The 25,267-nt window shown below is 37.8% G+C and overlaps 1 protein-coding gene across 2 annotated transcripts in view; it reads left to right on the forward strand.

Moving 5' to 3' along the window:
- TULP4 (TUB like protein 4) overlaps positions 1 to 25,267 on the forward strand; it is a 156,859-nt gene that overhangs the window by 16,961 nt on the left and 114,631 nt on the right. For both annotated transcript variants that reach the window (XM_032101950.1, XM_032101952.1), the window contains exon 2: positions 11,287 to 13,567. In XM_032101950.1, coding sequence (XP_031957841.1) covers positions 13,316 to 13,567 — 252 coding nt within the window. In that variant the 5' untranslated portion in view covers positions 11,287 to 13,315. The remainder of the gene's footprint in view (positions 1 to 11,286; positions 13,568 to 25,267) is intronic.

Consider the following 25,267-nt stretch of genomic DNA (forward strand, 5'->3'; position numbering starts at 1 on the left):
TCTTAGAATACCGAGGGTGGACTATCTCAGTCTATATGGATGGAAACAAGAAAGAAGTGTTAGAAATTTCTTAAGTCTAATGCTATACTTTGATCACTCCTGGGAACAGGGGGAAGAAGTTTTGGGTTTGTTAGCTGGCCCCTTAAATATCACGTTTTTGTGGGATTTTTTGTGGTTTAGTTGCTTAAGGACTTTGTGTACAGTAGGGATTTGCAGGAAAGAATGGAATATTTGTTTTATGGGTTATCCATCAGTAAAAATGTTGTTTATTCCACTTCTTAGTGATAGATTCTGGTAGGATTACTGTGCAATTGACACTGTGGGGAATAAAGATAAAACTGACATATTACATATCTCTCAGGCGCATTAATTTGTAAAATTATTTGTTCCTATACAATAATTGCCTTTGGGGGTTAGCTTTTTGCAAGCTTACTGTGGAGCATTTATCCATTCAGTTCTATGTTAGGGTTATTTAACATTCTTGGAACAGTATATGCTATCTCCTTGCACTGTCTTATGGCTTTGTGGTTTTATTAATACACTGAATTCTTCATCCTAAGAATGTAATGAGCAGGTTATTAATTTTTTTCCCCTCCCAGATAATCCTAGCAACCTTTCCACATTCTGTTTTGACCAGTGACACAAGTATTACACAGCCCCGTTTACAAGAGAAATACATTACAATATCGATGTAAGGAGAAATAGCAGCAGCAGTAAAACAACTCTGCTGCTCTGCTGTGATGGTGTACAGGTATAAACAAGGCAGTATATTTACATGTAAGGCCTTGTTTTATGTCTTTTTAGAAAAGAAACAGACTGATTTCAGGCAAACAGAATCTGCGGGTTATATATTAAATATAAAAGATTTTTTTTGTTTTTTTATATATCTTGCATCATTTTAATTAAGCAGCCCAGTAGTGAGTTGTTGGGTTGACAATACAATGAAATTAGCATCTTTCAGGTATTATTTGAGGTTTTAGAGTCATTGAGCAACTAGATTTTCCCATATTTAATTTAGGTATTTAATTCTTTTAATAGCTAGGAATAGAATTTTTGTATTCTGATATTGTAATTTCTGTATGTTCATCATAATTTCATGCTTTCATTCAGCAGAAGAGTAAGTGAAAAGCAATATATAATTTTAGTTGTTGGGGTAGACTTTTCTTACAATATCATTTTTAAGTTACCTAATTTCAGAAGCCTTGTATGAAAATACTTTATGAAATACTGTATTTTAACCTTTTCTCTAATGTTTGTTGTTTGCATCCATCTGCTACAGATCAAATATAATGTCAGTTTCATGCAGATACTGAACTGTTGAATTCATTGCAATCTAGCTAATAGAGGTAACAAGAAAGCATATAGTTTCCTCATAGTAACCTGTTATTAAGTGGTCTGTGAATAATGCACAGCTAATGGTAATGTATTAAGGTGTCAATGCAGCATCAGACACTGAAGTACTGTACTGTCTTACATTCCTTGAATCTAAGAAGAAACTGGAATATACTGATCCTCTTAAGCTACTGAATTGAAATCCTGAAAAAGATGTTTTCATGTAATTTGTTTTAATAGACTTTGTAAGCTCAAGGGGATGACTGACACTGCAAGATTATGATGTTACCTTGCCAAGCTGCTTACCAGAAAAAGCAGCAGAATTTTGCTTGAACAGTTTGCAAGCAGGCTTTTATAATACAGAAGAGGAACCTTCAGTACAGATGTTGAACCTTCAGATGTTGAGTTTTACAGAGGGAATGGTCAGCATGCTGATGAAAAGAAACAGGATGCTGTTAAAAGAAACAGGATGCTGTTTCTTTTCTCTGATTGTTCTGCTTCTTCACTCCTTCACAAAAATAGCTCTTTACATAGTAAATACTGGGCTTTCATACAGGTCTGGAGGTACTTTGTGAAGTCCTTATTTAACTAAATAATGTACTGAAACAGGCTTGTCTAAATATATCGTAGTCTTAGGCATTGAAGGAAAAAGTAACTATGCAAGATAGTTATAAAATTTTACATCAAAATTATGTTAAGAAATGACCTCAGATTGCTTTTGTCTTATTACTTTTGTCTAGAAAAAGGAAAGCCTGCTTGAGTGAAGTGTGATTGCAGGACTCCAACCTATATTTGTCAGATTCAGCAGAAACTGTCTGCTAAGTAGCACATCATCTACTAAATGCAATCATATTACTTTCCCAAATCCAAGTTTCCACAATGAAGTACAAAATGTATGAAGCTGATATACTTCAACTAAATCAATCTTTCCTCTGGCTATTTTGAAAAGTTTACAGTCTTCCTCTGAAGATCCTTGTGTTCCTTGGGAAAGGCAGTAAGGTGAAACTTGGCAATGGGAAAGAAGAAAATCCAAAGGAAAAAAACCCACACCGGCATTCTTTCTCTTGTTTAGTCATGCATAACATTAGTTGTATGTGAATGCATTTATCTCTGTGTGTGTTTATCTGAAAGATACAGATTCAACTGTGATGATGAATCTTTGCTTTTGATTCTCATGGTTTGTAGATTCTGAATCTGAGCTTTACAAAAAAAAAAAAAGCCTTTTAAGCACAAGTTAGGTAAAGATGCATTGAGAGTTTTCTGTTGAGGAAGAGAAATAATTGGGTCCAGTAGTTTGACAGTTACTGTATTTATATAACTTTCTGGGGATAAAAACAACAGAATAAAATTAATTATAACACTAGCTACCAAGTAATGAGAATGTTACTTTTCCTCAAAAAACCCACACTAGTTTACAACATTTGTTGACTTTCTTGATGAAACATGAAACTCGTTCAATGGAAGAGCATTTTCATAATTTTGTAGAGATTATAGTTAGAAGCAACCACTATCTGGTAATTCTACAGAGGTCATTGAATGAAATTTTCAGAATTCCTACTTACTCATGTTGTTCCTTGAATATACTTTTCTAGAGTTTTTGAAAATCTTTTTCTGTTCTTTCATTTTCATCTGTGATGATTTTAACACAATTATCTTTCATGTTTAAGAAAATAGGAGACACAATCATTGGTAGCCGTCTTCCCACTGAATACCTCAGTAACTGGCAATTTTTAACTATTACGGACTTCTTAATAGGTTGTAGTGTCCCAGTCATGCATGAGGAATGATAGAGCTGTTGGTGACTACAGCATACTGCTATTTCTTATCTCCACTTTAAAATTTTGTATTTTGATATATCTACTTAGATATTTCATATGTCTAGCTAGGCCAGTATGAAGAGAGAATTGTGAAGACATCTACAAAGTAAAACTACTTGGACACAAGACTGCTCTCTGAATTTACCTACGTGCAGATCTGCCTTCCTACCTTCAGCTCACCCACCAGAACATGACTGTGCCTGGTGGACACCCGTGTCTTGCTGACCTCCTTGCTTCTGTCTGGACAGGTGGCCAGTCAACACTTGGTACATTAATGCAGAGCAGATCAAAAATATCATTCACCTAACAGGACATTTGTATGCAGCTGATCTCATGCCCTCTGAGTCTTGGTAGTGAAACAACTCCTTTCAGAAGTCTTTGCTTTGCTCCTTTTATTTAAAGCTCCTGACTTCTACAAAGGCTTCTTCAGTGATTCTTCATTATCAAGGTTGCCTCTAAAGCAACCACTTGAGTTAGTCTGTTTCCATTATAATATATGCCTCCTTTAACCCAGAGGTCTTGACACAACCTTCCAGAACCATGAGGAAAAAACATGAAACTTGAAGCAAAAGAGGACAAGTAGAGGGAGGAGATGAAGCTGTTTTTAAGCCTTGCATCTCTTTATTGCAAGGGCAGAGTATCCCTGCTCTGCATCTGGACCTCTAAGCAGTGGTTGTGAAGTGAGTGCAGGTCCTCAAACACAGACTGGAATCTTCATTTACGGCACATTTAAGGGACATCCAGGACTAGAGTTAAGTTCTTCATCCCAAAGTGAAAGACTGAAAAACCCAAGTTGTTTGAAAAATGCAAGTCCTGTCTTTTTGTATTTTTAAATATATATATGCACATGCACACATCTCCAAACTGTTGAAGGTCTCTGTGAGAAGTGCCTTGCTTCACAGCTTGAACCAAGCAGCCTGTGGTGAGCACAGGGCTGAGGGTGGGTAGCTCATACCCACAATCCATCTCCCACCTGTGGTGCAGCTTGCAGGCATCACCGGGAGCTCTTTTCCTGCTGCAACACAATGCACTCGCACTGCTTCTCATCAATTATCAGGTTTCTGACTTAATTATGTCTTGCTGTCCAACAAAAATAATTCTTGTTTATGAGGCTCTTCTGAATTTTAAAACCTGATGGCTTCTGCTGTTCTCTGCCTTCATCTCCCCTTTCTTTTTTTTTAGTGTTACTGTTTGTTTCCAGTGTGGCAGTGCATGTGTCACATACAGAGGTGTATTGGGATTTTTGAGGAGAATATTGAAAGTTCAGTTTATGTTCATAAGAAAGTATTAAAGAGCCTGTGGGCAGATATTGGAGATAATTAGGAACTAGCTGGAACTGCTGCAGACTCGAGGGATGTTTGCAGGCTGCAGAATGTTCCTACGGGAAAGAAATTGCTCTGTAATTACAGGCAAGGTCAGCACAGTCAGTTTGGAAAAGAGATGGTGAGAGCTGATGCTCCTTCCCATGAATGTCTTTGAATGTTATTAGTGAGACTCAGTTGTTAGCACTTTTTGAGGAAGTGCCTGGTGAAGTATGCATTGTCTAGGGGTTCTCTGTGCTGTGAGGATTGCAGCCTTTTCTTGAGAAAGAAGATTGGCACTTATAAGTGTAAGGAATTTCTTGGTCACACTTCACATTTCTTTGAATATCTAAAGCTTTTGGATGTGTTTTCCAGTGGCGTGAATCTCTAAATTTTTAAAAGGCTAATATGTGTTATTTGTGCATTTTTATTTTCTGAAACAGGTCTTTCAACATCTGTCTGAGGTATTTCAGCTTACTTCTGTTTATTTGACAATAGGCATATTTTCATGGCTGATGTGTAGCTTTGCCTCCAGGACATCCAAGCCACCTTAAATTCATCCTCTAGAGGAAAAACTTTGCTTCCCTTTCTTCTAAGGATGACCTCCTGAGTTCAGAAATATTCTGTGCCCAAACTTAGTTATCAATAGCCTTCAGGTGGCAACAGTAGTTGCAAGTACTCCTCCCTTCTGTTTTTCACTTGTTTTGTACCTTTTCCAGTTTGCCAGTGCAGCTGAATATGGGATGGCACTGGGACTGTGTCAGGGATTGATTCAACTTAAAAGAGCAAAAACTTTTGGACACAGTTCAAACTGACAAATTTATTTCCCAACCCCTTTGTGCATGGTGAGTTCAGTAAGGGAAACTCTCTTAAAATCAGTTGCTGTTTTTGGAGCATAAGTTTCCAGCAAGATCAGCTTCTTGAACTACATGATTGAAAGAGCACTGGTGCTTTGTGTTAGGAGAGGCAGGAGAGAGATGGTTTGTTACAAGGGAAGGTAAGAGTGTGGCTGAATCTAGTAAGCAAGGTATCTATTGGTCCAGTTATGAATCTTAATTTCTAAAATTTTTTATTGGATCATTTCTCGGATATTCGGACTGTAGCACCTTGAATGGTCATTCTGGCTTAAGTGAGTGGCATAGTGTGCCATGCTAGGGGTTGAGAAAGAGGTGATTAGAGTGGTGGGAGCAGAGAGACCTTGTTTGTCTTACAGCTGAATGCTTTGTATCATGAAGTTTAACCTTCAATTATTTTTCTGGTTTGCTTCTCTACCATATAAGCATAACAGATCTAGCATTGTTTGACTCAGAAATTTCCCATGAGTGTGTTTGACCAGTAACTGATTAAAGGGACTTGCATCAGTTCTTTCACAGATGGATATATTGTTTATACAACAAAAGTACATAGTTGTTAAAGAAAATGTTTCAAAACCAAACAACAACAAAAAGAATTTGGATATTCTCTCTTGCATGTTTTGGTAGGATCAGTTATCTCAAATACCCTTAGATTTGAGACTGAGTTGGTTCTGCAGTGCTTTTATCTTTTTTGACTTCCCTGTGAACAACATGACTTTTTACCTCACTTCCGGCATAGGTGGGATTTTTAACAACCTGCTGTACTTTACGTCTGCAGGCCTCCACCTTTTGGAGAACATGTATAAATTTGGCAACTCACAATTAGCAGCTTCTAACAGTTTGCTTAAAAACAGTAGGTGTTTTTCTTGAAAAATATTTTCCTGAAGGCACTTTAAAATTTGTTCCTTGAGTATTCTTTCTAACAGTTTTTAAATTTAGCTCCCATTTAATCTGTTGGTGTAGCATGAAGAATTAAAAGTGTAATATATATAATAGTTCTAGAAATAATACAAATATTTTTCTTATTTTTCATATAAGAGCTATAATGAAAAAGATCTTGCACTTTAAAAAATGTATGCAACAGATATATTGCCTTCTCCACTATTACAGGAACCCAGGAGGGTCATTCAGCTACTACTATTTTTTATTGTCACTTCTCTGAGAGTGTAATTTGGGGAGGTGGTAGTGAGTTTGTCAGAGTACTGCACTGAAATAAATTTTGTCAATATTCACAATGAATGTCTGCTGAACAGCCTCAAATACAAGCTTCGCTTCCCTCAATATGCCAAGAAATAAATTTTCAGTCGGTTTTATTTGCTTGATGATGTGTAGGTACATATAACTAACATTACAGTGTCTGTACTAATGTTCTGGCAGTTACCAGTGTCACATCTCAGTGCCTGGCATTACACCTTTGCTACATGTCTGGTTTTGGTCAGCTATGCTGGAGTTGCAGATTATTCTGCATCTCTGAATGACTGTCTTGCTCAGGCTATCTCCAAGTAGGGGAAGAGCTTCTAGAGTTACACAAGGACAAATACTGTGGAGAGAAAGCCCTTTAAGAACAACCACAACAAAAATCAAGCATCTTCTAACTTCCTTTTCATCTTCTTTCTTCCTTCATTTTTCTTGGGGTAGAGAGCATTTTTACAACCACTTATTGGTATTTATTTAGAATCACATCCTCGAATTAGTTTTATATTGCTCTGTAATATGCAAGGAGGGTGTTAACCTCAGTGACTTGTTCCACAATGGGAGGTGAATGAAGATAGATAGAAGATATGAGTGAAAGCAGAGGAAAACCAATACCTATTCAGGTCAAAATTACATTTTTCCCCATGGAATTGGCCCACTTTTAATGGAAAAAAGTATTTTATCTCCAAGCCAGCTAATATTTTCTTCAGGTGTTTTAGCAATGTAGTTAGTTTTGTTAAATATTTTTTTTTGATAGGATTATTTAATAATTTTTGTTAATTTATAAGGTGGACTAAATAAACAATAAACTGTATCATCTTACCAGCTTCTATCTCTATAGTATTTAGCCTGTAGGACAGTAACTCTATTACAGGATGTGCCAGTTGTGCGGTGTAGTGTTCAGCAGTAACCTTGGAGGTTGCTCCCACAGTCCCCATTTGATAGCTGGTGGGATCATCTGCGGTCAGCTTGTGCCAAACCAGTTGTGGCTGGCACTTTTAAAATACCTTGCTCTCTTTGTGGACACTGACATACATTTTTTCCTTCTTAGACTGTGAAGGGAGGGAAAAACTACAGTTTCCTTTGACCTTATACAGGTTTGACAGGAAAGAAGTCTGGTTAGACTGAAAAATCCTGAAGTCTTTTCAAAGACTCTTTATCTTGCAGTTCTTTCCTTAAGATGTTTGGGCAGTCAGAATCTTCCACAAGCAGGCAGTGAGTCCTTATTTGTTTTGGTTTTTTGGAGATAGTAATTTAGAAATAGTGTGTATCACTCAATTTTTGTTCTTTGCTTTCCTTCCCTTCCCTTCCCAGTCCCCTTTTATCCTATCACCTTCAGATTCTCTGCTCTGGAGCCTTGAAGAGTAGGGGTTTGAATAAACATAAAATACTGAAGAGCTTGCTGCAGTATTGGTACATTTGGCTGTGCATGACTTCTTTCTGTCAACAAAAGAGACGCCTCAATGAAAGATGCATGAGAACAAACAAATATTTTTCTGGTTGTCCGACTGTGGCTTAACACACTTTATATAAGTTAATGGAAACAGTTAGAAGATAAAAATGGTGAGTTAAATATTGACACTATAATAGGAGAGCTACTGTTTATAAGCACATTTTTAAAAATTAGTACCTAAATTTTCTGTCATGCAGAAACATAACTTGCTGCTGGGTTTTGCATTTGAGAAGAGCTATGCTTTCAAAACAAAATGAAATAAAATACTCGTGGATCCTGCTTTCCTGTGTCACAGCCTAATATGTTTTTGTCTCATTGGGTGTCTGTACTTAAATGTTTTACATCCCTGGGCTTAGACTCGAAACAGTATTAGAGGATGAGTTCAAGCAGCATCTCCCTTTGTTAAAGGGAAAATCCAGAGAAAAGCTGTTTTCAGCTACTTTTAAGTGAGAGTGAAAGTAGGCAATTTGTTGATGTTTATTTTCCTAGTAGTGTTAGAAATAATTTACCAGCAAAATCAAATTGTGGTGTACTTCTGTGATTAGTCCTTGCACTGCTGTGAAAGGAAAGGTGCATAAAATTTGATTATAAAAAATCTTCAGTTAAAAATTTTGTTTGAATGAGTTCCATCTGGAAGGCCAAGTTCTCTTTATGTGGTGAGCCCAAACTGACTTTGGACTAGTGGTGAGATTGTGCAGGTAACACCCCGCTCTTCTATCATGCTTTTTGTCCTCTGCTATTGCAGACACTTCACAATAGAGGTGGAAGCCATGTGTAGCTTGGGGAAAAGCCAGGGGAAAGATAAGACAAAAAGCTTGGTTTCAACACAGGAAAAGGAGCAGAATTGTGAGACTGCTGTAATGATGGCAGAAGGGGATTGTCTAAATTACTGATTTTCTAGAGGGAAGACTAGCACTTGAATCTTTTAATTAGGTTATTTCTTAGGAAATACAGAGTGGATGGAAATGAAGAAGAAGGGAGTGCAAAGAGTGAATATATAATATATGTAATCTTAATTCAGCCTGTATTTTGAGTGTTTGATACTGCACTCTTAAAAGTCTTTTTTTTCTTGTCTCTGAATATAACATAAAGTGTTAATGTCAATCCTCAGTGATTTAAAGGTAAAATATTCTCATAGGTTGTATTGTATTGAGAAAGTATTTCAATAATGTATTTGAATAATGGCTGATTTTATTACTTTTGTAGCTATTTTAGATTTTCATCTCTCCCTGCCCAGCATGTCTAATGCAGTTAGGATATTTTTAAGAGGAGAAGCCTTTGGTCTGTCTAATCTTGAAAGTGATGGTAAATGATACTAAGGTGAGAGAAGGTTATTGACCAAGATGCAGATGAGTCCTTTTCTCAAACTTGTTAATCTTATATGCAGTAAGGACAGAAATTGCATACAGATTTTATGCATATCCTCTGCATCTATAGTTACCTGTATTTAAAAATCCACTTGTAATCTCGTGGTTCTTGTACAGTTTGAACAATTCTGTTTAGTGCTTACCTCGTTCTGCTCTAACTGATATTTCAGAGACTTTGTTTTCTCAGTAAACATTTTTTTTTTTTTGTTTCTCTGTAGGATTAGTAAAGGCATGCATCATAATACTCATGCTGCTTAATATAAAATGTCAACTCTTGAATGCAGATGTCTGTTAGGAAGGTTCTAGTGGGTATGGAAACAGTGGCACTGATCCTTCAGAGGATCAAGTTTACTTATGGGATAAATGCAGAAGTCTACAAACCATTGTACTCCGACAGTTTTTCTGTGTTTTCCTGTATATGAATTTATTTGGACTGTAATTGAGAAGCACCAGAAATTTGGAAAGGTGACATTTCTCATATCATCGTCTTACCATGATGAAAAAGAAATTAATAGCAGCCATTATTTTTAAAACTTCAGTGAGTTGTAGTGCTGAAGAGGTCTGGCAGTGACTCACCAAATCTCATGGACAGTGTTTCTGATAAGTCAGCCAACTGTGCAGTGTCGTAAACTATGTTACAACTTTGCCTTTATATCTATAAATTTGTTTTCTTATCTATTCTTTAAAAAAAATCTTATTGATACATCTGTGCTAGAATGAAGTAAGTGCTTAATTACAGGAAACATGAGGTTAGTATAGTGCTTTGTGTAATAAAAACACGACCCTTTTACAGCTCTGATGAGTGCAGCTCTGAATGTGAATGAGCTCTCTTTAGCAGTAGCTGTGTAGATGCAATAACTGTGCATATGTGTGCACTTCAGATACAACTTCTGGAATATCCTGAATAGCTTCATCTCTTGTGCTTTATTTACACTCTTCTGTATAAAACTGACTTCGGGGAATTTTTCTGCCCTTTTTCAAATGGAGATTTAAGCAGGATTTGAATAGTTTTTAAATTCGTCTGTATTGATTCAGACTTTTAAGCTTTAATTTTGAAGTACCTTAGATCTCTTTAAAGCAGTAGTTTCAGCCCTGGAGGATTCTTCCCAGTCTCTTTGAGACTGATAAGTTCAGCACTGTACTTTCATGGTTTGATGGTTTGGAGCATCTTTTCTATGAGGAAAGTCTGAGAGCTGAGACCCTTGAGCCTGGAGAAGAAAAAGCTTAAGGAGATCTTTTCATTGTGTACAGCTGATGAGAGGGAATTAAATGAGAGAGACAGGCTTTTAACGGGGCTGTCCAGTGACCAAACCAGAGGCAATGAGCACAAACTGAAACACAGATGGTTGCCTCTGAACATCAGGAAACACTTCGCTGTGAGGGTGACTGAGCACAGGTTGCCCAGAAAGTTCATAGGGTTTTCATCCCTGGAGATACTCAGAAGCCACCTGGATACACAGTGGTTGGACCAGATAATGTCCAGAGGTCCCTTCCAGGTTGGCCATTCTGTGATTCTGTTTGTGTGCCTCAGGGTCTAACTCTGTGCCTGCTCTGTCACTAACATCTCTCTTCCCTATCCTCACTCTGAAGTTGTGAAATCTTTGTTTGCCCCAGAAACTGTGACCAGAAGGAAGCTTCCTCCCCCCCACCCCCCACCTCTAATGTATCCTTCCCAGATACATTTCATCAGTTCATTAGCTATAGGTGTCCATTGTGCAATGTTTTGGGAATTTTGAAAGTGAAAAAGAAAAATTTGTAGTTCGTTTTTGTGTGTGTATATCAAATACCAATATATCAAATGTGTATGTCTGAATAATGTTTTTATATATAATATAGATACTTTATAGGAGTACAGTATAAAATCCTTAATCATAATGCTTTGATGACTGTAACAGTAATACTAGTATCTGTGACTTATTCACTTTTTTCTTTGTGTGTGTGTCTGTGTGTGTGTGCTTTGCCTTGCAGAGTTGGAAGAATCCAGGAATTTCAAGTTTTGAGTAGCGGGCATCTTACAAGATTACCACACCTAAACTGAAAAGGCAGATGCAGCTCTGAGTACCAGATTGGTGTGTGCACTGCATATACATGAAAACCCACGTTTTTGTCATCACGTAGACTTGCTCTGGCGTATTCCTGAGAGCTTTGCAATTGATGAAAATTAATTTGAGAACCAGATGCAGCACCTTTGCAGCACAGGAATCAGTAATCCATGGAAAGACACCTGCCAGTAATGTTCAACTTTCCACATGGTCTTCACGGGTGAAAAAAGTTTGCAAGAAGAGAAAGAAAAAACACCCTCTGCGCAGAAAAAGCCTAATAAAAACCTCCACAATCTAAATCAATAGCTGTGAGGGAAACAGAAGAATCAAGAGGGCAGAGGAGACTGATTTAGTTCTAGCAGAGGAATAATGTATGGTCTTCAGCACATTTTGCTTTGGGCTCAGTAGATTGTGAATGGACTAATAAATTGTGACCTTCTGCTGAGTAATGATGACTGGAAGTAAGTAAGTTGAGGAACTATGGGACAAGTCTGGGCATTGAACTGAGCAAACCTCGCCATCCTTCTTGAGTTAACCAGGTCATCAAACTTGCATATTCTTTCTCCCTCTCCTTTTTCCTCTTTTCACTTAGTGTGGTATAAGTACTAGCTAATTGAGCTTATAAATGTTATTCAAATAAAACGATTGGAATACTTCATATGTTTCCTTCTTGTAGAGCTGCAAATGTTGTGTCTGGAACTATGAATCTGTGCTGTAGACAAGCATCAAGAAGGAAAGATCCGATCAAACAAGCAAGGAAAATACCTAGAGAAATAGTGAACCCAGGAAGTCAGATTTTTAATGCTGCTTCTCTTTCTTTTTTAGATGATTATATTTCTTCCTTCCTTGAATTTTAGAAGATTTTGAAAGAGTGCTTACTTGATGTGCTTTAATTCTGGCATTTGTTTTTTATGGTAGAATGAAAAGTCTGTGATTCCTTGTAGCAGAAAAAAAGGGAAAAGTAAAGGAAAAACAGCTTGACATTTTAGCCTGTTTCACAGGAGAGAGAACTTCATGGTTCACCTGAGGCAAACTTACCTACTTTGAAAGCTAAAAGCTTTAGAGCATTTTTGATTCTGCTATAAATGAAGAGGGGGTTCTTTTTCATTCGTGTGTGGCAGCAAAAAGTGGGAAAGCAGGCAAGATAGCGTGATAAACAGTTCAGGCTGTGTTGGGCCTCTGGTGGAAAAAAAGTGCTGCAATGAAAATTGGATTGGCTTTGGATTGCAAAAACTTTTGAGTCCAACGAGCAGTTCAGTACCAAGAGGGATTTCCCAACTGGCCTGGCACACCAGTGCCTGCACAAGTTCGGGTCTGTTGTTTCACACGGTTTGTGTGCCTTTTTTTCCCTTTATGCAATCTCTTTCAGCTTTAGCAGCAGAAATACATCAGATGGAAAAGATATGCCAGAGGGCAGCTTGGAAAAGAGGAATGTCATATATATACATATATATGTATGTGCGTGTGTTTAAATTTCTGCAACTGAACTTTTGAAGAAAATCTGACTGGAGGAAATTATAAAAGCCTTAAGTTACTTGAAACCTACACATTTGCAACTCTTTGTCTCTGGAATTGCATTACACTAAACTGGAATCTCAGGCTGTATAAAGATTATATCAAGTTGAGCAAAAAGATGACTTAACCATTTCTCGAGCGCCTCTTATGAAGTAGCTGTTTCTCCAAAGGATAAGTGCACCCCCACTCTACAGACTCAAACAAAAATGAACCTGAATTTTTTTTTTAAGTGTTACTTTTTCTTAGCCAACTGCCATCATCTTTTATAGAGGAATTTTTCACTATGCATTTGGTGGATATTTATAAACACTGACCCCATCCTCCTCCCTTTCAATGATCTATCCCAGGTCAGTCTTACCAATAAAAAAAAAAAATTGATTTAAATTTTGTGCACTAGACATATTACTTTCTTATGTCAAAAAATAAAATATTTAAAAAGCATGTATGCAGCAGTGGAACATGGGCCTGTTCTTTGCAGCGATTCCAACATCCTCTGCCTCTCCTGGAAAGGGAGAGTCCCCAAGAGTGAGAAGGAGAAACCAGTGTGCAGGAGGCGGTACTATGAGGAAGGCTGGTTGGCAACAGGCAATGGCAGAGGAGTTGTAGGCGTCACTTTTACTTCCAGCCATTGCAGGAGGGACCGGAACACCCCTCAGAGAATCAACTTCAATTTGAGGGGCCACAACAGTGAGGTAAGCAAAACGTGTGTTACACTTTAAAGAAAATGATAGCTTTTTTTTTTTTTTCTTCTTAAAGTACTTCTGCTTGAAATTTGACAGAGTGGTGTGAAGGAGGCTCAAGTTTTTCTGGTAAATTCAAGCATATAAGACTGATGGTGGGAACTTCTCTGGAAATGTGTCTGGTTTTGGTTTGGCCCACTTTCTCCTTCATTCCCCAGCACCTGCCAGTTTCCAGGCATATGCAATAAACACATGTTAATGGGAGCTAAACGTTGTGATAGTTGACTGCTTTTGCACAGTACTGAAGTCTGGCCTGGAAAACTAATGCAAAGGCAGGGGAATGGGAGAAAAGCTTGGTTGAAGTCTGCCAGATTTTCAGAAGCTGCAAACTGGAACAGCCTGTGACAAGAGATAGCTGTTGTGTCTGGAAAAACTTTTGATTTTGTTAGAAAAAAAGCCAGGTGTGACTTCTCAGAGAAATGCTGAGATGCCTTGCAGTAAAGTGCTCTAACTTCAGTGTGCAAGGCATTGTCCTGAGTACAATACAAAAACTTTTCCACTTGTATTTTCCGAAAGGCTGTTGGGTATAAACTGATATTTCAGCTGCTTTATCATCTTCCTGGCACCCGTCTCTTTCTGTGTATAATGCTTCATGGAAAGTGCAGGTGATGCCCAAAGCATACCAAGTGTCTTGGACAACAGTGAGGGCTTAGTTTGTTTCTGCTTTTTAGTTAGGATGTGTTTGGATGTGCTCTTTGAGAAGGATCTGTCCAAATCAAAGATTTGCTGTTAGGTTGGTGGGTGGATTGACATTTTATGTACTGAAATGAACACCAACGATACAATGTGTTTTTTCTTGTCTCTTGTGCTACTTAGTGGGTGAACTCGAATATATGTTGCCCTTTCAACACAAGCTGCACCGAAGATTCAGGAGGGGGTAGTTTTGGTTCTTGTGCAGCATTAATAACAGTCCTCTTTTTATGGGAAAAAGGGAGCAGCCAATAAATACTTAGTCTGAAACAATTGCTTCCACATGCTTTGTATGTATGGAGGTGTGTGGGTGTATGGTAAATCATACAGACTTCTATATGTATAGATGAGAGACAGATTCATGTATATATTTGTATCAGGTTCATTCAAAAAAAATTACAGCCACGTTTTCCCAAAGGGAAGAATGATGTTTGAGTCCAGCATTTTGGTTTGAATGACAGCTAGTTGTCCGTTTAATTTTCAGTTACAAATTGCATTTTATTTTTTAAGTGTGTGACACAATAATCACTTTTCATTTCTCCATATTTTGTTATCTAACTTTTCTGTGACCCTGGGCACTTGTTTTTCTTCTTTTGTGTAATATATGTTTTGGGAACAATATAGGAAGTGCTGTTTGCAGGAATGTGAAGTCTTATTACAGTTTGCAGGAGTGTGCTGTCTTATTGGAAATACAAGGCTAGGTTTCAGTATGTGCCCAATTAAGTGGAGAAGATGCTCATGTGCATGCTGCCCTTTGGGTTTGGCTAGTTTTGCTTTATTTACTCAGTTGGCCATTAGATTCTCTTTCTGGGTCACTGCATCATTGCTGTGCGGATTTAGCTGTGCTGTTTGCGCAGCCTTTCAGCTAGCAGTGATTGGCATGACAGAGAGACTCAAACAAAATGAAAATGTTCTGTTTGAATCTTTTTGTTGTTGTTGTTTGGGTCAAACTTGTCATTAATAAAGACTTGTGTTCCTTTACGTAATCTTCCTGATGGCAGGAACTGTGTGAACGACCAGAGTAGAGACTGCCAATTTACGTCTCTGTAAAACAGAACTGATATGGTGGGATACTACTGAAGGAAGAGAGAAGTGGCTTTAGTGGAACTAGCTTTCTGTGATGAGTCTGTGGCTGCTATCAGATTTTCCTGCTGTCGTATTTTTTTGACCATCATTGTAGATAAAAGTTCTTTCTTACAAGATGGTGTGTTATGCTCTTCAGCAGGCTTACTGAATTTAATCCTTTTATAGGAGAATCCCACTGATTTGGATAGGAATGTTAAAGATATATAGTTGAATGGACAGGGAGATTTTTTTTCTTTAGAAAACACCTTTTCTTCTGAATCTGTCTGCCAAAAGATTCTTGAAAGAAAACATTGAACAGCACTGCTTATTGCTCGTATTTGCATAAGAAGTAAATGTTTTGTTTTCCCATTCTTCTGTTAAAAAGCAGGCCAGTAACAACGTTGTCTCTACTGTGTACCACCATTCATAATGGAAAATGCTGATTTTGCAAGCACATCCTGGTATGTGTGTCTGATTAAAGCCATGTTTGTTGTACAGAATGGGCCCCTAGATTGTGATTGACTTAAAACTCTCAAGAGCCTGTTTGATTCACTGACCAGTTCTAGAAGCATATTGTATTGTTTTGTTCCCAGATATGGTGATTTATACCTATTTTATAGTTTATTTATCCGTGGTGATTTATACCTATATTTTTCTCTGGTATAAAGCTAGGCTGCCAAGTGAAGTTTATTGCTTTTCAGTCCTACAATGCTAATTCAACATTAGTATTTGTTTGATTATAAAGTATAAAATGCTGAAATGAACAGAATGGAAGAGTCACAATACAGAAGCTAAATGCTTTCCATTTGGGGTGTAATTAACAATATGCTGTGGGCAGAGAAGTACATTGTATTTCAGTTTTAGAGTGAAAATCTAGAAGAAGAGGTAATGTGGCAGCACTGTGCTTTTGGCAAGAATATGAGACTATTTTTAAGTGAGTCAAGAAGGTGAATGCTTATGATGTATTTTTGCAATGTTTTTATGACTGCTGAAGAGATTCACTGGAATCTTTTGGTATAGTTTCTCGACTCTAATAACATGCCTGTAGCATATCAGAACAAACAAGAATGAGGAATCCCCAGTACTGAATTACTGCCGTGCATATTATGGTGGTGGATTTGAATGACTCGTCGTGCTGAACAGTAATTGAGAATTACAAGCATTGTAGTGTGAGCCACACTTGTATTTCTACAATTGCTTGGTTTGGTTGTTAGAGTTTGCAATGACCTCATTTCTTTTTTTTTGTAGTTACTAAGGAGAGTCACAGGAATTAAAATAAGCATAATCCCATTTATTCTGTGGCAAGGGCTGAAAGCACTGCATTTTGTGATACACTTTTTTTTTTTAACTTTGGCATTGTGCTTACAGTCCTGAACCTTAATGTAAATAATGTTCAGCACTTTGAAAAAAATGAAAACTTAAATGGGCACATATCAAAAGCAGAAGCAAGTTTGATGCAGAAGGAAGGGGAGATGGGAGTTGTGCAGCACTTGTGCAGCTATTCCACTGCACATGTTGTAGGAGGAACATGTTTCATCTCTGACCATGGGATGGGAGGTGTCTCTGTGTGAGGGTAGGTGGTGGAGGGAGCAGATGTGAATGACTGCAGACACATGGTTCAGTCTGGCTTTTGGAGCATTTCATTTGTTCTGGGGTAACAAACTGGGAGAGGCTGACAGCGTTTTTGTCTGGTAGAAAGGTTAGAGGCCAGGATGATGTGCCATTGTACCACAAAGCGTGTTTTAGCAGCCAAGGAGCAGAGGTGTGCTGGTCTAAAATACCTTCCCCTCCCCTGCATGGATAAGCACAATGCTGTGCAGTAATTAAAGAGTGAAATTTAGAAATCTTTGACCTAGCTTGACTTTCCTTGGCTGCACTGGGAAGCTGTTTTAAAGGAATTTAACATATTCCTCTTATGACTCTTATTATTTCTGTGATAAATTCCGGATAAATGATAAAAAAATCTGGTTACTTCAGCAGGGTCAGGATTTTATCAAGAGTGACCAGTAGGCTCTGAAGCATGCCAGGCTGAGTATTTTTTTATAGTGTCATAGAGATACCAGCTTTCAGCATCTGATCCATCTTGAGTTTTCTGGGGAGAGATTTTCATGGGGCTCTGTGAGAGATAATTAGACAAAAAGCCCAGACTTAATTTATGAGGCTTCAATTAGCCTTATAGGGATTTTCCTTCCAGTCAAATATTTGTATGATGTCTGCAAATCAGATTGGTTGGATGGTGCCATTGTAGGTGTTTCTTCTAATAGTTTCTGTTGTCTCTAGTGTATTAAGATGGTACCAATTTTTATGGCACTTAATGTTTCTTCAATTACTGGTGTTTAAAAAACTGTTTTGCAGGTGTACATTTGCTTTTGACTGTGCTAACTAAAAAGATGTCTTTGATATATTTAATAAGATTCAGTATGCTAATTGCTGGACTGAAGCATTAAAAAGTATTGCAAGAATATGCAAATTAGATGCAGTGAATTAAGTAACATGCTGAATACATTATTGAGCATATATAACATTTTTTACTATAAACATAAAGGAAGTTATTTATTTGCATTTGTCATTATTTGAGTGTTCCAAGCACATGTCTACAGCTGCAAAAAAACCACCCTGTTAATTTAGCAGAGGTTTTAGAAGTAGATAGGGGTGTAAATGTATCTCAGCTGGACTGTCAAATTAATTAGTTACAGCTTTTCAAAGGAGCACTGTCCTTTAAAAATATTTAATACATGTTGGTTTTTATACTGCATTAGTTATGGAAGTCTGCACAGTTCTTGGTTTTGTTTTGGTTTAGAGTGGAAGGAGTTTAAAAATGGTTTTTCCTGTTTTAAAAAGAAAAAGCTTTTTTTTATTCTGTCCCATCTTTTTGAGGTTGTATGTATCTTGCAGAGCAGATTTTTTCCAGAAGTCTATTGCTTGTTTATGAAATAAATTTTAAAAACCCAAACAAATAAGCCCTTTCAGTAGTGTTTCTTGGTTTGTAGTGTCACTGGTAAGAATACAGAAAAACAATACAGGAAAACTTTTTTTGTTTGTTTAAACTTTGTTTTAATGTAACTGGCATTTGAATGTTAAGTGGGACTTTTATTATGTTTCTTGGACAGAAAAGTCTAATCAGCATGTGAGTCTTGACAGTATGGATCCCTTGTATCAAATGTTGCCTTCAGACACCGCTGGAACAGTTGTTACTGATGAATAATTTAAAAATCTTGAGGTAGAATGATGCCATGATGATGCCTTTTGGCTTTAGAAGCCTCAGTGGTACAAAACATACACTGTTGTAAACTGCAGTGGTACTGCAGATCTCTTTTCTGTTTTTCTGTCACTGCACAAAGAAGACAGGACGTTTGTTGGCAGAAATCCTGTCTCTTTGTTACAGCAAGCTAGTGTAATTGGAAAAGACAGACAAGCTTTTGGGCATACAAGGTTCTGAAGAAAGACTTGTATTTCTGAAAGCTTGTATAGTTTTTACAACCCTCTTACCTGATACAATGCTGAATCTGTCTACAAACCATGCCCTTCCTCTGTCCTTAAACTGTTATGGCTACAGAAAAATAATGCTGCAGAGAGAGGCAGAACTAGTGGGAAGTGACTTGTAGGATGACAGTAGGATGACAGTAGGTCCTGTGCCTGACTGTGCTGACTCTGTTCGATTTGTATTGTGACTGGTATAGCCAGGCTTTTCTGACTGCCTGTTTTCAGAAAGCACAAACACACTGGGCTTTCATATAGGCTCCTTATTACACCTTCTTAACTGTCAGCTCTCCACTTGGTCTGGGTGGTTGCATGCTTTTATTTCTTAAAGCCAGTATTAAAAGAGCCAAAATACATTTTAAACCTTTTTAATAGTCTTTTAACAATCTTTTAAACCTTGATGAAGTTTAAATGTGCTCCATGGCATGCAAAAGTGTCTTTCATAACCTTCTCTTAGGAGAATTGTTAAAGAAAAGAAATGGAGCAGTAAGTTGGAAAGGATTAATCCTTTTCCCTTAAATGGCAAATAGCAGTCTTGCTGTTTCCCATTTCTATGCCCTGTATCAATTTGCAAATGCCAAGGTATGGCCTAAACTTGTGTACCAGCACACCTTCTGTATAGTTTTTCACTCCAAGAACTGTGACCACTTTCACTGTGTCTTCTTCTTCTTTGTCATACTGTTTTTTCCCAGCCACACCCAGCTCCTAGTTCTACAAATATTTTTGTGAAAGGCCTTTTCTGTCTGTCCATTTTTCTCAATTGCCTCAGAATCCCAGCCTCTCTGTTCAATGTTTATTCTTATGCAGTCATGGCTTTGAAGGAAACCATCCAATATTGCCACAGTTGTTTCTGAGTAATGAGAGTTGGTAATGCTGTATTGATGTGCTACTTGGAAATTGCTCTTGTAGGTCATGCAGCAGTTTGTTTCCTGCAAAGGTTAGGTCATCAGCTTGGGAAAATTTTAAATTAAGGAGTTTTTCTGGTTTGTGGTAATAAGCATCTAGATAGTTACCCCAAAAGCTGGGCAAAAAAGGAATATATGATGTGAAAACAGTACTGTCAGCTTTTAAACAAAATTAATTATATTTGTAAGTGGGTCATCCATGCAGTTTTTAGTTTTACCATGCCATAACATGTAGCTAAAGTTTTGTTGTTAGATAATTCTACTCAAAAAAAGTTTGAAGTGGAATCAAGCTCACCTATATCAGAAATTAACCCATAGCTTTTTACTCAAAAAATTGCTGAAAGATAACAACATGTGTATTTTAAGATAATGATATGCCTGAGAGGCATTTCTTGCTTTTTGAATTAGGGTGAAGATACTTTGCTGTTCTGTGTAGAAGCAGTTGCTCAGCATGATAATTTTTGTGTTCAAGGAAAATAAATGCATTTTCTTTAATAAAAGTTTAATGATGAGGACCTATTGATGTACTGAATAGATGAGATTACTCACCTATTAGACAGTTGATACCTAAGCTTGGAATATGAGCACTTTCTGAGTAAAGTGTTCAATAAAGAATTTAATATGAAATTCTGAAGGCCTTGTATAGCATACATACATATTGAGCATCTGAATAGTGGAGAAATTAGGTTTTATGATATCATTTCTGAACCATAATAATCGTTAAGGACACTGCCTTGGTTTAAACAGTTCCCAGAGGAATTAATCAAATTACAGATAGTGTGAACAGATAAGATACGCATTACAAACTATAAACATTTCACAATATAATTGAATGTACAGTACCAAGTAACTGCTTGTTAAGTACAGCTAGAATGTAGTAGGACAGACAAAAGAAATTTTTTAGGCACTTATCCTTGGGCAACCAGCATTTCTGTTTTAATAGCAATCCTTTGTGAACATTCTGAGGGAGCTCTCAGTATCCTCTTTGCGTTCGGAACTTCCTTAAAGAGAAGTAATCCACTTGTATAATACAAGTGTTATGGGAAATAATGAAAATGAAATTAAACTGGGGAAATTCTTGTGAATTTTCAAAAAGAAGTGCTGGTTTAAGGTTTTCATCAGAATTGCGATGTTCCAGTTCTAGAATTACTTGGCAAACTAGTATACTGGGAAATAGTATCCTAATGCATTCATCTTTTTATTTTTTTTTTTTTCATTTTAAGGAAAAGAAATGTATGTAGATGATTTTACTGGTGAAGAAGACACAGCTTTGTTTACCCAAATGAGAATGTTTAACATGAACAAGCAGCGTAACCCTTACCGCAAAGATGGCAAATGGTGTCCTTGGTGACATCAGAAGTATTGTCAGCAGTTTGAGGGAGGTGGTCCTTGCCCTCTGCACAGCACTGGTGAGGCCACACCTGGAGGGTCGTGTTCTGGGGTGGGGGTCCCCCAGTATGAAAGGTCAACGAAGGGCCACAATATGATTGAGGGACTGGAGCACCTCACCTGTGCGGAAAGGCTGAGAGAGCTGGGGCTATTCAGCCTAAAGAGAAGGCTCACTAGGATCTTATTAATGTCTATAAATACCTGCAGGGAGGGTGCAAAGAAGATGGAGCCAGGCTCTTTTTAGTAGCTCCCAGTAACAGGTTAAGGGCACAAACTAAACCGCCAGAGGTTCCTCATGAACATCAGAAAATGTTATTTTACTATGAGGACAGGTGGCTTAGACAGCCCAGAGAGGTTTTGGTGTCTCTATTTGGAAATAATCAAAAGCCATCTGAACACAGTCCCGGGCAAGCAAATCCATGTCCCTGCTTGAGCAGGGAGCTCAAAACTTCCAGAGGTTCAACCCCAATCACTCTGCAACTTTGTGAAATCTATTTGTAAATCTAAGTGAAATCCTTTGCACAAAAATTGGCGAAGCAGCATAAAAAACTCAGCTCTTGAAGGCAGGCAGGAAGTGCTAAATATACGAAAGTGTGGAGAGAATCCATTCAAGTTTGGCTCAAACGAGAACAAACTGATGCGCTAGAGGAGGAGGAAATTTTTTTTCTGAGGAGAAATCCAGATGGTTTTCCAACTAGTCAAAGAGTTGGAGAGCATAGTCAAAATTCTCATGCAGAATTACAGGCAGAGGTTATTAAAATGCAGAAGGAAGTCAAAGCTGTTGGATATGAGAGTAACTTCACAAGAAAAACAGAATTTGGGAAGGAAAATTGTCATTGAGCTGAAGAGAAGGAACTGTTTAGATGCACAAATCGTGCTGTTTGAAAAGTTTTAGAAGAAGCTACAGAACGGAAGTCTGTTGTTAGCTATAGAAATCTACAGCCCTGCTTCAAACAAAGTGATAAAAAATGCAAAATGGAGACACTGAAAGATCAGAGTTCTGGAGGAAATTGTATCACAAGGTAGCAGTGCCCCAGTTACTGAGTTGGCTCATCTGCTTATAAAGTAAGAAAATGGCAAGTAATTGTTTCATCAGGGAAAGACAAGGCAGAACTGTGAAGAAACCTGCAGCAGCAGATGCACACTGCCTAGGAGAGGTGTGTACACGCACCTGCCCACGTGCAGGAGCGACGGGTGAAGCTGGAGTGCAGCCAGTCTCAAAATGTTGTCCGAGTGGAGAATGGCACTGGCTTTTGTGAAGCTGAGCAAATGTGTGGGGGATCTGGCATGCACTGACAGTCAGCAGAAGGCAGCAGTCAGTTCCACAGATGTAGTTTCCAGAGGATAATGGCCAACAGCAGAAGGCTGATTATCAGCAGAATGATGATGTCCTGTTAGTGTGTTGGGTAGTGTCCTGGAGACAAGGCCAAATGTAAGGACCTGCAAGAGGTATGGGAGAAGTTGGGAAAGAGTGAGTATTCCAGCCTGTTAAAGAAGAAATCCAGTCTTCTGAGTAAGGTGGCAAAAAGAGAGTTTTTCCACCCCAGGAAGAGGCACCTTTAAAGCCTCGAACCTGAAAGAGCTTAGAGGGGGTTGAGTTTCGCAGGAAAACCAATTCCACCAAAAGGAATACCAAGGTCAATTCTTCAGGTAGAGACACAACAGAGAATTATGTAAGTGGAAAAAAGAAAGGTAGGAAGGAGGCTCAAAAATCATGATTATTTGATTACAAAATGCTAAAAATGAAGATATTTAACCTTAAGCTGTGCCAGGGGAAGTTTAGGTTAAACATCAGAAAAAAAATTCTTCACTGAAAGAGTGATTGGGCGTTGGAATCGTCTGCCCAGGGAGGTGGTAGAGTCCCCATCCCTGGATGTGTTTAAAAAAAGACTGGACATGGCACTCAGTGCCATGGTTTAGTTGATGAGGAGGTGTTAGGTCATAGGCTGAACTTGATGATCTCAAAGGTCTTTTCCAACCTAGTTCATTCTGTGATTCTATGTGATTCTGTGTGATTTGTAGCTGCCCTAATGAGGACCTTTCTTGAGGAATGAGCTTATCTGTAAAGGGTGCACATGTGAAGATATCCCAGAAGGCTGTTTTGAGGATACAGTGAGACTGCTTTCTGATGCTCTGCTTTGGGTAAAAGGAATGTTGATTGCGTACTGAGAGAGCTTAGTTTATAAGGGATACAACAAGGTATTTATATTAGGGCTATCATAAGGATAAAAGGATCCTATTTCTTCTTCTTTCCCTTCCCCCAATTCTAATTCGGTTCTGTGCAGTATTTTTTGAGCCTGATAATATACAAATATCTTGCTCCTCATCTGAGCAGTTTTCTGGGAGTGTACGATGGAACTGTGTTTCCAGGTGCTGCGCAGAAGTGAGAATGTCAAATGCCTGATTAATTAATAAAGGGTGTTGCTGTGGAGGGAGTTGTGTTTATTGTAAGGAATGGATGCTCAAAATGTTTAGTTCCTTGAAATAAGGTGTCTTAAAAGTATGCAGAGGACTAAGTGGCTAAGAAAGGCTGCAGTTTGAGAGTACCTGTCACTTCCTGTTCTGGTAATATCTTGAGCTAGGCATATGCTTGATGACCTAAATGGGACCAGCATTGAATATAATGTATGAAATGGAAGAAAATTTGATGTTCTTCCATCCGGGCTCAGATTGCTTTACTATACAAAATGAGCCGTTAGCATAAGTTACGTTTGTCGGTGTGTAAGAGAAATGTTTTCTCATGTACATTATCTTAGCAATTCTGCTTTTGCCCACAAGACACCCCATTGATCGCAGATGTTAGAGTAGGAATTGCTGTTTTCCTATGAAAAAGCATCATCTACATGTTTCATTTAAATTTCACTGCATTTCCAGCATTCTTACTGTTTCCAGAATAATACTCTCTGTTTTTTTCAGATTTGGTAGTCCTTTTACTAATTAGAGATTCCAGATTTCTGCATTTCACTTGTGAGAGAAATCTGGTGTCATCAGCTTTCTTGAATATTAGCAATATTTATGCAAGTTATAAAAATGTAAACCAAGGCTTGTTTATTGAGAAATACCTATTGGCATATAGATGTTGTTCTTTCTAAGGAAATCAGAAGTCTTTTGAAGCAGTGCTTCAAGTTGAGAGTGGTTCATAATGACAAAATTTGTCCTGCACTAAGTTCTTTCTCCAGAAGAAACAAATCCAGCAGGGAGGTTAACGAATTAGATTTTAATATTGTCATTTTAATACATACTGTTTATGAACCAATTATACCTTGTTATTATGCCTTATGGCTGCCATACAGTCATTCTGTTGAATAAACAGATTCGAATTAGCTTTTGACACAATGTTATTATGTATTATTAAAGGGCCTGCCTGAAGCTGGTGTTTCTTTGGGTTAATTGTGGTAAGGGTTCTAGTCTTTGTGGTCACTAAGTGTTAAAATTGTCCTCCCTCAGCCAGCTTCCTCCTCAGTTGCCTCAGAGTGGAGGAGTGAGATATAGTTGTGATTACAATGGTCAGGGAGATAACTGTGTTTAATGCAAGGCGGTGGGGGTCAGTAATTACAGGTGTAGGTCATTTTTCCATCCTGAAGGCCTTGCTGTTGACAACTAAAATCAGCCATTTAAAGCCTGAAATGGGAGAGATGCTTCTCTAAAAGCAGATGATCCTACTCTACCTTTTGAGGCAAATACGTGTAATTTTGTTTCCATACATACAGAATATTTTCCTAATGCCTCATTCACATTTTAATTGCTCTTTCTGCAGCTTTGATGCATAATTGTAACAGTAATCAGAACAGGCTGGCCAGATTTTAAAAACTTCCATCTTGTCCATTAGACTAGAAAGCACAATATATAGAACTTGTATGCTATGCACTAGGCATTTTATTTCTTCATTTGAGATTTTTTCAATGCAATTTCTGAGCATGAGACATTTATACTGAGATTCACTGAGGTTTAATCACAAGTATATCTCCTGTTTGAAAATAATAAGACTTAAACGATTTTAAACTTGATGGTTTTAGGCAGCTGGTTTTTAAGTTTCTTGTGGCCTTTGTGTTTGTAAACTTAAGGGCAGAAATTTGAAAGCTTTTTAATACTGAAGGCACTCTAGTCTCCTAGGTTGTTTTTT

The sequence above is a fragment of the Corvus moneduloides genome, chromosome 3, assembly GCF_009650955.1.
Source record: "Corvus moneduloides isolate bCorMon1 chromosome 3, bCorMon1.pri, whole genome shotgun sequence".
Taxonomy (NCBI): domain Eukaryota; kingdom Metazoa; phylum Chordata; class Aves; order Passeriformes; family Corvidae; genus Corvus; species Corvus moneduloides.